Source organism: Hyposmocoma kahamanoa, unplaced genomic scaffold, assembly GCF_003589595.1.
Source record: "Hyposmocoma kahamanoa isolate Upper Pololo Valley unplaced genomic scaffold, ASM358959v1 81, whole genome shotgun sequence".
Lineage (NCBI taxonomy): Eukaryota > Metazoa > Arthropoda > Insecta > Lepidoptera > Cosmopterigidae > Hyposmocoma > Hyposmocoma kahamanoa.
The window spans coordinates 9,169,828-9,185,736 of NW_020654080.1; the positions used below are offsets into that span (position 1 = coordinate 9,169,828).

The 15,909-nt window shown below is 34.5% G+C and overlaps 1 protein-coding gene across 1 annotated transcript in view; it reads left to right on the plus strand.

Annotated features, from left to right (window-relative positions):
- The window catches only part of LOC113234077 (collagen alpha-1(XVIII) chain-like), a 139,285-nt gene that overhangs the window by 101,207 nt on the left and 22,169 nt on the right, over positions 1-15,909 (plus strand). The window contains exons 8-9 of the mRNA XM_026469319.1: positions 5,793-5,910; positions 6,413-6,496. Coding sequence (XP_026325104.1) covers positions 5,793-5,910; positions 6,413-6,496 — 202 coding nt within the window. The remainder of the gene's footprint in view (positions 1-5,792; positions 5,911-6,412; positions 6,497-15,909) is intronic.

The following is a 15,909-nucleotide window of genomic DNA, read 5'->3' on the forward strand; positions in this document are numbered from 1 at the left end:
TGATTGTCAATATAAACAAAACAAAACCCTTGGAAATTTATACCGTTTGAGTTTCTTTTAAAAACAATAAATGTATCAAGTACCTATCCAGCTTGCACTACTTTCGCCTTAGAGAAACTATTAGAATTTTAATATTAAAATTTCATAAAACATGTTCCGTGTTCGGATTTTTGTACACAAATATCCTTTGTCTATCTTCATTGACAAAAAAGTCTTGAGTAAACTTCATAATATCTCAATTTGTACACGTGAAAGTGAGTTTCTAGTTTCACAACATGACTTTCTTTATCTTTCAATCGATGTATCCTTGAAAAATAATAATACAGCAAGTGCTCCATTGAAATCGTATAAATTAACGGATTATAATATTTTCGAGAAAACAGAAATACCAGAATATATAGGTTGATATGTAGCTACGAAATTATACTTGAGGACTTTTTACCATATTATATTCTATTTATCTAAGAATTATTGTTGATTACAAAAACGTTTACTAATAATTATTTGGTATAAAGTTACTAGTTAATCAATTTTAAAATTGTTGAAAAAAAATGAAATAAACGGCGGACATAGTCTGCATCGAATTAAGAGACGAAAGTGACATTTGTGAAATTGCGTCATTTCATCCAAATTTCAACAAAAAATACTTGCGTATGTATTTGGAAAATGCACGAATTACCGCTTTAAATAAATCAAACAAGGAATCACATCGTAATTTAGCAAAAATATTAACATTATTACTATAATTTAATTATTTTTCTGTCTATTCTACTAATCAGTTGTTAATTGAAGATATAGAGGTAATAAAATATTCCTGTAGCGAATGTAATAAGGACGCATGCACTCCGGTCATAGATTATAAGTGCAGCTACGAACATGGTAGGCAGTAAAGTCATCAATAACCTGTTTGCACATTTCCGTTGTTTTTTGTTATTAAACAAACATGAAAAATATTAGAAGTAAGTACTTGTACATAATAAGATTTTACTTGACTTATAAATATTTTTCATGTTTAATAACAAAAAACATTTGTTTTCTTTTTCCATTGTGTTTTACTTCTTACCTACTTTTCGAAACTTTCATTCTGTTCACAAAATCATAATCTATACCCCGGCAGTCTATTTGACTTGCGACGTTCTTTATACATAACATAATATCTTGTGTCATGGCATTGCTTTATTTCTTAAAATTTGATTTTTTTTTATTTTTCTTATTATTACAAATAGAGTTTCTTCTACAGAGGGATAGACAGTGCTAATAGCATTATAGCTGCTGTAGCTTGCAATTGCGACTTATTCGTACTAAGACATTGGATTTGGTTATTTAATGTTTAACCGACTTCAAAAAAAGGAGGAGGTTCTCAATTCGACAGTTTTTTTTTGTATGTATGTTACGCGATAACTCTGGTATTTGTGAACCAATTTTCATGATTCTTTTTTTATTGGAAAGAGGGTACCTCCATAGTAGTCCCATTTAATTTTGAAGTAAATCATCCATCTCTAAGGGTGGCTATTCACGCATGAGGATCATTTTTATAAATAGCGCTTAAATTTTAGTATAATGAGCAATTATTTTAATGGTTGATTTTACTATTTTTTAATTCAAGGCGTTTTTCTCTCAATATACTTTGAGTAGTGAGAAACGATTTTTATTATCTCCTGTGTCAAGTCCCGTATAGTGGCGAACTAGGGGATGCATCCGGGTTTGCGCACTTTCCGGTAACCGATTTCAATAAAACTTGGTAATTATATGTAATTCCACGTACTTTTCAGGTCTGTTTTTTTAGTACTCTGTACTGAGATTATTAAGTTTTAAATTTTGTCACTTAATGGACATATCCTTCATTTTTTTTAAAGCACAAACTCCCGCCCACACACTCCACATAACCCCGCTCGTGGGAACCCCTGAGTTGCGGGTGCTATGGACACACACTTAGACAACCACAAATACACCAAAACTTTCGAGAGAAATAAATGTGAGGTGTGATAGAAATATTTTTCCCGACCTGGAATCGAACCTCTGCGTAACAGACCAGCATGGGAACCGCTCGGCCACAGAGGCAGTTCGTTATGATTATATTTAAAATGCTTACTATCACCAAGGTACTGCGAGAAGGATTGTTTCTCAATTGAGTTTGGATTCCTGTAGCTGCATGTACCCTGTGACTTCAATTCCTAGTAACCTATCCGTCTCGCTAACGCAACGGTAAAGGAAAACATTGCGATGAAACGAGTGAAGTACCAACCTTTATTTGGCCAGTGTGGCCAACTAAGGCCTAAATCCTCCTTTTATAGGATACCTCTGCCCAGTGGGACATATTTAGGATTAAAGATAATGAATTAGCTTTTAAATATTTTTTAATTTTCATCTCGTTTAAACAGTTAATAATTCGCTTTCAAACAACCACATAATTAATTAATTTGTTTATCTGAAACACTAGGTGCCTCTTAGAAAGGTAAATTGCGGAGGCTCTCACAAGAGCTTTCCCTACTCGAAACTGAATATAAACTATGCAAAGTAGGGACACAAATTTAAGCCCCTTTTGCAAGTTAAATAAATACAAGTAAGCTGGTAGCGTGTTGGTATCGTTCCCATCACGGAAACTCGGTTTTAGAAACATTGTAACAGAAAAGAACGATGTAAACCAATTCAGGCCATGTTGTTTAGGTTATACTCAATGGAAAAGAATAAATATGGCGGAAACAAAAATAATACACAAGTTCTACGTTCAAAAAGACGTTTCATTTTAATACAGTAAGTTGTGTCTTCTTCTCACTTTATTTTGTGAGTACAATAGGACAAAAGAGTGAGCCGTCTCAGTAACACACGTGCCATCTTTATAGTGCGCCATTTTCACGTTATGGAAACGTTATGGTTAGTGTCAATTATATCGCGTAAAACCTCGAAAATCGTAGAAAAATGTCTCGTTTTGCTTCTTTGGAGTGCAAAAATATTTGTCTTACTTATAATATTATCTATGGTGGCGTTTAAATCAATTAACGCACACACTCAACATAGCCCCGCCTGGAGAAACCTTGTGTCGCGTGTGCCATGGACACACTATATAGAGAACCAATTTACACTCAAACTCACGAAAGAAGTAAATGTAGGCCGTACAAATGTTTCTCCCGGCCCGGTAATCGAACCTGAGAACTCTGCGTGACAGTCCGGCATGGTAACCGTTCGGCTATAGAGGCAGTTTATAGAATATCATATTGGCGAAATATCCTGGAGGCCTACCATAACCTTTTCAAAACAATCTTATTTCATTGTAAGCTTAAAGTAAGCTTATTGTAATATTACTCATATTTGTACCATGACGAACCAGTAACCAAGTAATGTGTTATTGCAAAAGTGATTGAAAGAACGAATGATTTCCCAATATTGTTTTTCCTTACTAAAAATAGGTAAGAGATAACGCTATGTGAACTATATAATACCATCTCTTTCTTTTTTGATGTTCCGAATCGTCTTATCGTAGAATAATGTTTAAGTACTAAATGTTATTTACATACAGAGAATTTTAACTGTTATTAAAAGAACAGTAGTAATAATAAAATCTATTAAAATTACGTAGTTTTCAATAATAATTCCGCATTTTCATGAAGAAAAATAAATAAAACAAGCTAGTCTTGATAGTCACGTTGTGAGTTCGGAACTATAGTCTAGTGTCAACTGTTAGTTTCGCCAAGGAGCATATAGATGGCGCTGTTATAATTTTACGAAATAAACATCGCGTATTGTTATTTAACTAAAAATTATTTACTATGTGCTATTAAATTAAAAATAAACAAAATATTGAAGAGATATTTGTATATAAACAAGTTCAACGTAACTTTTAATAATTACAAATCAATATTTAAGACAATAAAACTGAAAATAATATTGTTTCCATTGCATCCGAGTAACTATTTTAAGATTGCTAAATTTGACATAAGAGCAATATTACTTTAATGTTAAAGTCGCGTCATAGTACGAACTGAGTGAATGAATAGTCACAAAGCTGCCAATAAAACATCATAGTTTTAACATTACAATAAGCTCACTTTAAGCGCGTTATTGTACGAAAAGTCAGTGTAAGGTTAAAGTAATATTGTTTTAAAGGTTGTGGTACGTCCCCTGATATTCAATAGAGTTAATTATTATTATTAAAGCGACAGCTGAGTGAAGAAATAGATTTCTCACAGGTAGCGCTACGGCAAAAAAGTCGTTAAAAAACAAAATAAAGATCTGCAACAAGCACATACAAAAATTCGTAAGGTCCGTTGGTTCGCTCCGCTTAAGTTGGCAAGACGACGATGGTTCGAATCCAGCTGGATCGAAGTAAAAATATACCTACTTATGTATATATTTCAATAAGAAAGAAGATATCCATAATATTAACTTTAGAGCTAAGTCCAAACTCATGCTACCACGATTTTGTTTAACCAAGGTAAACGACTCTTACATGGGGAACTGTATACGTTTTTACAATAAGATCCCGGAGCATATATTGAGATTTCATAAGTTTAAAAACTATATTAAGAATATTTTGATTGAAAAGTCATATTACAAAATTGAAGGCTACGTGTTAGATAAAGATGTATGGAAAGATGACATGGCTCCAGATTCCACACAAATTTGATTCAAAATGTATTCCATAGCATTTAAGTTTATTTGAAAAGAGCAATTCCTAGAGTTTCCCGCTCGTTCTTCTCAAGGAAGTCAGTGTAGCGAACGAGCGAAGTAGCTTAATTGTGACGTTTTCAAGTGTAAATTTATTTTACTTAAGGAATAAATGATTCGTTGACTTTGACTTTGAAGGAAATTGTAAAAGTGTTCGATCTTCATATTAATAACTCTAATTAATACTTTATAAGTTTCAGAAATAGATAGCTTTTTTATAATGCTTGTCGAGACAAAACACAACTAACACAAATCAAAATAAAATCTTGCAGCCGTAGCTAATTCCGTACACACGCGGACAATAAAGTTGGGACTAACGCAATAACCAGGGCTGACCCTAGTAACGCGACGGTATGTTATATATTGTCGAAAAATTATCGATATTTCATACATCGATATTTTTTGTTCAAAGGTATCGTTTTCGTCCGATCTTTTTCATCAGAAAAAATAGAAAAGGCCTGATGGTTTTAAGATTCATGTGATTATATTATAATAGCCAATAGTAAATTAGGTGGTTAATGCAAAAAGCGTATAAAAGTAATTATAAAACCAGTAACGTACAATAAATTCTTATAGTTACACGATATCGTTTATTACAACACAGGTAATACAAAGAAAGACTTCTGCCGGTATTTTCAGCAATCCAATTTTGTTAATATACAAGTTCTTCAAATTCGCTCGTTTTATGAGTAAAAATATTTACACTTTGATAATTGCAAATTTAACCTATTTGCCCACTTGGTGTAATAAGGTCACATATGAAAAATGACAACTTTTCAGGAAACAGTAGGGCTAGCGCGACAAGATGCTACTTGCGTGACAGCGACATAAAGCGCGAAATCTCTGTGCGAGAATAGCTGCATCTCGCGCTAGTCGCACACTGTCACGGTTTAAAAATATTATGAACGAAATAAGTCGATAACATTTTTATGCTTCACATATACATAATTTTTTACTCGTACTTCGTATTATTTTTATGGCTTTCATGATAAAAAAGCAATTATGACGTAACATATGCGCATACGACTTTATTATACCAACGGTACGTATTGTCACATGATGATTCTATTCACGTGATGTCGATTTATATAAAATGTTCAACATCACTAACGATAACTATGTTATAGGGCAATGTGGGTCTTAGAGGCCCGCATGGAGCCAAAGGGGAAAGGGGCCAACCCGGACGCGACGGCTCTCCAGGTTTACCCGGCGCCCACGGTCGTCCAGCTGAAAAGGGCGAGAAAGGTAAGAAATGTACTCAGCCATCAAATTTTATGTTTCGCTATGACCCTTATTTATGCACGAGAAACACGTTTGCAAGATTTTAGGGCTTCATAGTAACGATTTGGAAAATCTTTATTTCTTCTCGACCCTTCTGGGTACAGTTGCGTAAGGTATGGCGCATATTACATTATTAGTTTAGTTTCCTTTTACGATAGGACTTTTTTACTTTGCTATACTAAAAAAGTAGTTTTGATCTTATGATTGTTTTAGGTCAAAATATATGGGAACTTGAACGTTCCCTTAGGAGAGACTGTTGTTTCTCTCGTTTGACGTAAGGTTTTATTTCATAATACTAAAGGTAGGCCATTGCTTTTTGCACTTTTAAACATTATGGACAGTGTTATTTATGTTACATTATATACCGTGTAAATATGTACACTTTAAGAATTTTTATACATTGGTTGGTTCATTCAGGAACCATGTTTAATAATATTGATGGTTAACACGTCCTCGTACTTTATAGGCACAAGAGGCCCTCCAGGTCTTCCAGGTCCCGCGGGCTCAGCGATATCTGAAAATTCCGTATTGGGAGATATAGCAAGAAGTGGTAAGTTTGCATATTTTTAATTACTTGTATAGTATAATCTATTTCAAGACGAAGTATAATATGAATTCACTGAAATTTAAAGAAACCTGGTCGTAAATTTTGCTTCATGTCATGTGATTGGATGTTTTTTTTACCCGAACATATACAATCCTGTAAACAAGTTAAAATAAAAGTCTATAAAACCTCAAAATCAATATACAAATGTCAAGCATTTGACAACGAAGTTAAGGATTCGTCATTACGAATCCGGACACTGAAGCAATTAAATTATAGTACATTTTAATAGTCAACTTTTCAACAAATGACTTGTTTAGTTGTTTCTATATAGCATATGATTTTTCTCAGGCCTTAATACCTGCGGAAAATTATTGTAAATTATTGACGCCATTATATAAATATTTTTATGGAATGAAAGTAGTTATAAAAGCTTTCAAATGAAGTTGGTAACAAAGTCTTGGCTTTAGAGTTTATTTGAACAAGTATGGGTGCATTTGGACGTATATGGTAGTTTCGTAGATGTAAAGTGAAGGAACAAGAAAAGGTAGAAGGAATTCAGTAACCGAAGATCTTCACAATACTGTTTGCGTTTGCATTTGCAATTGTACTAACATTGTTTATGAGTTTTTCTTTTGTAACTTTACCCTTATATTTGGGTTTCACCCTGAAATAAATAATGTATTATTATTTTCGAAAATTTTTGGATTATAATGAAGAAGTTAACTCCATGTTCATTTACCAAAGTTGCTGTGTTTCATCTGTTTAGGAGTTTAGCTTCAAAACATACATATATCAATGATGTCACTAGATTTCTGGAAATGTCCACGACAAAGTCGAGTCTCCGCTAACGTTTTGAATATTATACATTCTGTGCCCAAAACAATTTAATAAACTTAGTCTCCATAACTAGTGTCCTCATATTCGTCATTCATGGATTTGTATTTTTTTTTCTTAATGAATGACTAGTGACTAGACTAGACTAATTCTGCCAGTGTTGGTTACTACATGTTCGTTTCATAAAGATCATGGAGGAGATCATGGAGTGTATATAGCAAATTTGTTCGATGACTCAGACGGAGTATCGAAGAAATTTGTTGTTGATTGAAAGACTGTTGTGTACAAAGGATGTCATAACTTTTTGTTGGTGAAAAAATTTGAATTATTTTTTGCATTTCACCTAAGTCTTGTCTTACCCTGTAAATTGCTCTTTAATTATTTCATAAATACACAATGTAATAAAGGTATATACTAATGCAATATGTTCAAACGAAACCAACAGACCAAAAGTTTAAAGTAGGCACTGAAATTTAATTACATAAATAACAAAGTTACAAATTGAATTCGAACTTGACTTGTTCTTGTTTAACGATGTCATTGTGGACGGTGTAAATAGTAAATGACAATGATGTTCAAAAATTAATAGACAAGTCACTCAACGAAATTATAACATTTTTCTAATGGGGCTGACATGTTCAATAATTATCAAGACCCCTAAATAAATAAAGAGAAAACAAAATCTAATACAGAAAAATTTATATGCAAAGACACACACAGACTCGTCAAAAATATCCATATGTTACACAATTTACTATTAATTAATAATAATAATAACACTTTTTTTAACCCGACTACAAAAGTTTACTTATCCGTTTCAGCTGTGCTTAATTTCCATTAGAATTAAATCTATTTGCCACATTTTATTGAAATTTGAATTGAAATCTCCTACTTGCCACCCTTAGAGGTGGAATATTTGCTACAAGTTTAGATGGGACCACTACTGAGGGGGTACCTGAGTGGTGGTGGCATTCAAACTCACTGAGTCAAAAAAAAATAGAAATACTCTATTTAGATCAGAAATAATTCTAAATTTTTATAAAAAAAAGACTTCAAAAGGTTGTGGAATTACATCTATTATTTCCCAAGTTTTATTGAGATCTGTTAACGAAAAGTGGCAGAAAGTCATAAATTTGCCAACCTAGCGAGGTAGCCCCTTTCCAACAAAAAAGAATCGTCGAAATTGGTTCTCAAATATCGACTTATCGCGTAACATACACATAAAAAAACAAGAAGTTGTCTTGCAGTCGAGATAAAGTCGTATATAAACCACTCATTGTAGTTTTTATTAACAAAACAAAATGGCGTCAAATTGAAAAAACCACCATACAAACTTCCCTTACATTCTATTATTTACTCGTATGTAGGAGCTACACATATAATATTAAATTGCTTTTAATACGCGTAGCGTACATTATTTCCTTCAAATGACACGGACCGGTTTGTAACTTCCCTTTTCCTAAAACTCGGTTCTTCGAACAAAATTTTGTAACATCATTTTCAAGATTATCTAATAATAGATTTTAATTCATGCTTTAGTGAGTTTCTGCCTGTAAATTAGTACAATTTTATCAATAGTAACACTTTACAGTGATTATTTTAAATTAAGAGGGTAGCATAGAATGTTCTACGAAAATAGAATCATAGTAATATACTGCTATACTAGTTAATTTTTAAGTTGACTACTAACAGATATTAAACAATTTATTCAGAACTAAATCGCGTATATAATTTGTTATTTTTTCAAACTAACCATGAAACATTGGTCATCCAGCCCTTTAGAGCATTTGTGCACTACGTCGTTCCGAAATGTCATAGGGATCATCTTATCTGTAGGTGTACAAGCGATATTCGTATTTTGTCGGGTTCGAATCGGCCTTAGTGCACAAGCGACATCCGAAGTGGGTGCAGTTTTCTAGATTTATATAGGGATCGGATCCAGTGGAAACGTGCTTACAAGTCCCTTGGTTTGACAGAGCATTAATGCAAATCACCTCAGTTGTTAAAACAGGTAGAACTCCTAGTGAACAAGTTGTTCTGGGAAGTACTGCCACCTATTTCTGCCACCAAGCAGCAATGTGAGCATTACTGCGTTTCGGTTTTGAAGGGACAGGGAAAGGGTCCTGTTGAATTTACAGACACATGAAATCTTGTCAACTTATGTCACTGGGTGACGGGCGCGATGACAGTGCCATTCAGATCTTTGCGATTTAAACGTTTTCAGATCATTGGTTCATCTTTATATTTAGAATATATTTTATTATGATATAGATATGATATGATATAGGGTAGAGACGGGGATACTTCGATTGTTTAGACATGTAGAAAAAAAATTATTCGGTAGACTGACAGCATAAATTTGTAGAATGTGGATTTAAGCGTGGGGAGAGGCAGATCTCGGCGGACATATCTCAGTCAGATTGGGGATGTCCTTAAAATAGTCTGGTTAAAAATACCAAGAATAAACGGGCGGGCGGGAATGGGAGTGAAGACGAAGAAGGTTTGCAATTGTATGATTCCTCTTTCATAAAAAATGCTGTCTTTACGTATAAAATACGGCTCTAAGTGTCGTTTGGTCTTTTTGTAATCAAAGAGCCATTCTACACGATGCGTTGCGTCAGCGATGCGACTCCTAAACGGTGATACTGTCATATGTAGTACAAGCATATAAATTAAGTACATAGTACATTGACCGGAGTGTGACGACGGACAAGGGGTAAGGAGACGAAGCGGGGAAGGGTGCTGCGTTGCGATTGTAAGCGGTGATAACGCTGCGACACTGCATTGCTCGTGTACCTCTCAGTGCGATAAAATCATAGCGTTGCTACGACGCAACGCACCGGCAACGTCCATATGACATCGCTCAAAATCGTATCCATTCAAATAATCTCAGTACGGAGTACTAAAAAAACCGATCTCAAAAGTACGTGGAATTACGTCTATTTGCTAAGTTTTATTGAAATATCCCCTATATCCAAATAATCTCAGTACGGAGTACTAAAAAAACCGATCTCAAAAGTACGTGGAATTACGTCTATTTGCTAAGTTTTATTGAAATATCCCCTATATCCCTATATATATATCCCCTAAATATCCCCTATAAATATCCCCTGTATAGTTCGCGACTATACAGGACTTGACACTGGAGATAATAAAAATAGGTTCTCACTTCGACACTACTCAAAGTACATCGAGAGAAAAACGCCTTGAATTGGAGAAATAGCAAAATCAACCATTAAAGCTCCTAAATTAAAGTTAGGCGCTATTTATAAAAATTAATCTTCATGCGTGAACAGCCACTCTTCGAGGTGGATGATTTTCTTCAAAATGAAATGGGACCACTATAAAAGTACCCCCTTTCCGGCAAAAAAAGAATCGTAAAAATCGGTTCACAAATACCGGAGTTATCGCGTAACATACATACAAAAAAAAGAACATACAGTCGAATTGAGAACCTCCTCCTTTTTTGAAGTCGGTTAAAAAAATTGTAAAGAATAAGAGAAAATCTAAAGGGCATATGTAGATCAAAGTCAAAGTCAAATAATTTATTCTCCCCAAAACAACACAGTACATTTGCCCTTATGTAAGTCAAATTACAGAAAATACAGACTTAAATTATACAGGTATACATAATAATAGTCTGTCTGAATAAGAAGAGTCTTAACATCATGATTTTTTAAGAAAATGAATATTCATTTAGATTTGAATTCATAAATTCGTTGATTTTGTAAAAAGCTTGATTTTCAAAGTGAAGTTTTAGTGTTTGCTTGAATGCAGCCATTTTCACGTCGACGCGAAGACGATGGATGAGGTAATACATTTCAACATGACTGCAATAGTTTTTGACGGCTTTGTGAGGATGTGTGTGTTTTAGCATTATGATGATGAAATTAGGTGACTTTATAATACACTAATTGTGGATATTTTTTCATAAATTATAAACTTAAAACTTTCCCGCCTATTCTTAAAATGCCCGCTAAAATTTTATATTGCTTAAAGTTAACTAATCGCAGAAATCGCACTGACTTTTTGCTCGACCCATTACATTATAATTATAATGTTGCACTTGTACCCCAATATGATACATAGATTATTTACAATCTCTGTGTACCATCCACAATAACCCTTTCCTCCTTCCCTTCCTCCATTCGCACCAGTCTACTAGTATTGATCTTTAGCCGGCCCCTGAACCCGCTTAATTATCGAAAGCAAAAATTTAGATAAATTTAGATAAAAAAATGTTAAATAAAATAATTTTAAAATCATTAATTACTAATGTACTGTCGATGCCTTAAGATCTAGACCTCCTAGCGGACCTTGATACTGAGAGCCTTGTTACGCATGTACGCATTCAACAGAAAAGTGTATAGGAATTCCGGCTTTGTGGTTGAATCTTTGTATTTACGTAATGTAATTAGAGATCAAACTGCCTTAAAAAATACAAAAGAAAAACTTAAAAAAATATATGATTATAATATGTTTGAAATATTTTATTCAGCTTTTCTAAATAACCTGATTCGTGGTTTGTCTGAACATTAATCAATTTTTAATAATTTTCGAACAGAGCAGTTTGTTTTGTAGAACTAAGAGCACACCAAGCTTGACACTTTGTCATCTGTCAAAGTCAAAGTCTAAGTCTAAGTCAAAGTCAAAGTCAAAGTCAAAGTCAAAGTCAAAGTCTAAATCAAAGTGAAAGTCATAATCAAAGTCAGATATCCTCTTCCCCCGGACCTCCGCAAGGTGTAGACGTTTCAGTGGATTCTTATCAAGTTTATTTTAACTATTTTAATTAAAATTTACATAAATAAATCAGTATAGAATATTAGGAGTGCATAAACTCAAGATAGTAGACAGTGAAAAAAGATCAAAAACTAATTAATGACTCCTGCTACCCTAGTGCATCCATCCAGCAACCAGTGAACACGCGCGCAAGCAAGCAACACCGTCCCTCTGACGTAGTACTTTTTGTGACGCAAACGCGCTGCGATTTCGTTTGTCCAATCAACGCATATTAGGAGACGCCATCTTCCTACGTGCATAAGAAACACCCACTGACTGACAAAGGAAACTGGTTCCATTGCTGTGACGTACGAGTGCGTGTCGTGCAGCGGGTGACGTGCGAGCAGATGACGTACGAGCGACTGCGCGTCAGAAGACTCTCGCATCGTTCATAATCTCCTGGTACTTTTACTCCTTTGTTCGTGATTGGCAGAGCGCTAGGAAGTCACCTCCCATCTATTACTAGCTTCACACGCTTCCTTGAATTCATTGTAGCCTGGTACCATGGACTCAGTCCTCAACAAGTCACTCTCGGAAACATGTCTCAACAAAGTGGGTATTAATGAGCAATCGCCGCCTAACTTTGTTGCATCTCGTAATAAACGAAAACGGAAGGAATCGTTAACGGAAGACCTCTCAAGCTTTAAGGAAGAAATGCGCTGCATGATATCGTCTATGATGGAAACTCAATTAAAAGAGATCAGAAAGAATAATGACACGTTAAAAGAAATTCAGCAAACTAACCGTAAAATCGAGTCTGCAGTTGAGTTTCTATCTGCACAAAATGATGAATTTCGTAAAAAAATTGAAAAATTGGAAATTCAATCCTCTGAAGACAAGAAGTGCATCATGGCACTGGAGGACAAAATTGAGGAATTATTAAAAAACAGCCGAAAATCTAATTTAGAAATAAAAAACGTTCCGAAAAAAAAGGATGAGACCAAGAATGACCTAATCGACATTGTCGTAAATCTGTCTAAATCAATCGAACTACCCATTAGTAAGACAGACATTAAAAACGTTTATAGGGTGCGCGGTAAGAGGGACAGTACCCAGAATACGCCCATTATTGTTGAAACCTCGTCAGTCCTCTTGAAAAATGATACCTTAAAAATGTGTAAGTATTTTAACACTAAATACAGTGAGAAACTCCGCGCCAAACACCTTGGACTTCGTACTTCTGAGGAGACCCCAGTTTTCATCTCCGAGCAACTAACTCCAAAAGCCGCCCGTCTGTTCTTCCTTGCACGTGAGTTAAAAAAACAAAAACTGTATAAATACTGCTGGACTTCGTATGGCAATGTTTATCTACGTATGGATGATAACACAGCTGTTATCCAAGTCATTAATGAAGCACAGGTCACACAGCTCTCAAGGTTAATGTGACTATGTACCATTTGTTATTTTTGTACTTCAACGCACCTTACAATAAGTACTTTTTTAACCTACAAAATGTACTTTAGAATAATTAGATTTTTACAAATGTCTACAATGGTTAGTCTTATATTACGTATTCACCCTGACAACATTCTCTCTAAGCTGAAACCTATAACTATGTTTATGTCTTCCAAGTTAACAACACAACATGACAAAAAATGTTTATATAATTTAATTCATATACTGGCTTACACAAATAAATCTCTAAAGTATCAAATGAATCCACCAACAATACATATTAAACCAAACGATAAAAGCTTTATATACAGTATACAATTGTCCCCCACTTCCTCCACACAAAAATTTGATAAATACATCGTCATATTGTACAAACTTCTGAAATTATATATTGGCTGCGCTGCTTCACTACGAATACAGGATCGTTATTATTTTTCCTCTAGCAATAATCATTAATATAGTAAAAATTAATATAATAAATAATGAATGATGAAATTTCAATTTTAAAAGATCTTGATGAAACTAACATAGCGAATTCCGTTAAGTGTGACGTACAGGAGCTTAAAAAATACATACCACCAGTCAGGATGGATCTTACGGTCGTATCACAGAATATCAGGAGTGTCTATGGGAACTTTGATGATCTCATGCTGACAATGTCACAGTTGTACACGGAGGTTGACATTCTGATCTTAACTGAATGCCGCTTAAGCTCACACAAACCCACTCCCCACCTAGCCAACTACACTGTGGTAACAACTTCAAACAACTCAAATCAGAACGATGGGGTTGTGGCCTATGTCAAAAATTACCTTAACGCCAGAGTAGGAGAAATTGCAATTGATCAAGCGACATGCTTATAAATAAAATTGGCAAATACTATAATACTAGGAATCTACCGCTCCCCCTCTAATAGTAACGCGTCTAATTTTATTAACTCTCTAAACACTCACCTAGAAACCATCAAATCTTCCAATAACATAATAATAACGGGCGATCTCAACATTAACCTCATCCCACGCGAAAAGGAATCATTATACGTAGCTTCAAATAGACAGCATTATTTAAATATGCTATCTACTCACAGTATCTTGCCGGGTCACATCTTGCCTACCAGAGACTCCAACTGTCTAGATCATTTTATGCTAAAAATGAATAAGAAAGTATCAGCTTACATTGCTGTCCTTAATACGTCTATTACAGATCATAATACCATATTTCTGGCCCTTATAAATAATAAAGTCACCCGCACTGGACTCAAACATAGTGTAAGTTATGACTACGACGAAGCTATAAGAAATCTTAAAAACAAGCATGTAGAAAATCTCCTATTTAGTAACGATCCTTATTTTGTTATTGAACAGTTAACTTATAAGCTTAGTGTTTCTCTTGAAAATTGTAAAATCATTAAGCCCATTCCGAAAAGCAAACGCAACATTAAGCCATGGATTACCCCTGGAATCTTGCGTTGTATAAAGAACCGTAACAAACTCCAACTTAAATCTCGAGCTAATACTCACGATGAGATCCTGAAAGTCACATTTAAGCGTTATCGTAACTTTTGTAACAATTTAATCAAAAAATTGAAACGTAAATATGAAAGAGAACTTTTATCTCTAACTAAAAAAAACCCTCGGTCACTTTGGAAAGCAATAAAATCAATAACTCATTATAAATCTACTAAAACAGATAACATCGAGCTGCTAAACGCACAACAATCCCCGGACAACTCTGTTAACTATGTGAATTCCTTCTTTGCTGGAATTGGTAAATCTCTGGCCGAAGATATCCTTGTCAAAACAATACCTAATAACGGCCACTCTGAGGACCAGGCTGACCGTGTACTGTCCTCATTTGCTCTGCTAGATACTGACCCTCAGGAGGTCAATAACATTATTATGGGCCTGAAATCGAATAGTGCACCTGGAAATGACAATATCCCTGCCAAGTACCTAAAATCGGTTAGAGATGAGGTAGCCCCCGTGATTAGTCACTTTATTAATCTCTGTTTCTCTGAAGATGTATTCCCAGAACCATTAAAGAAATCCATTGTAACACCTGTGTATAAGAGTGGTGAGAGAGACGTGGCCAATAACTATAGGCCTATCTCGGTTCTTCCAGTAGTATCCAAAGTCATGGAAAAAATAATTAATAAGCGATTGATAGCTTATCTAAATAAATTTAACATTCTTTCGGACTCACAGTATGGCTTTCGCCAGGGCAGATCTACTGAGGATGCTATTCTAAAGCTTACTACGACTATTACTAACTACGTAGATAAGGGCAAAAAATGTCTTGCTGTATTTCTAGACTTAAAAAAGGCATTTGATACCGTCTCTCTCCCCATCCTTGTACACAAATTAGAAAGAATAGGAATAAGAGGACAGCCACTAAAATTGCTGAATGAC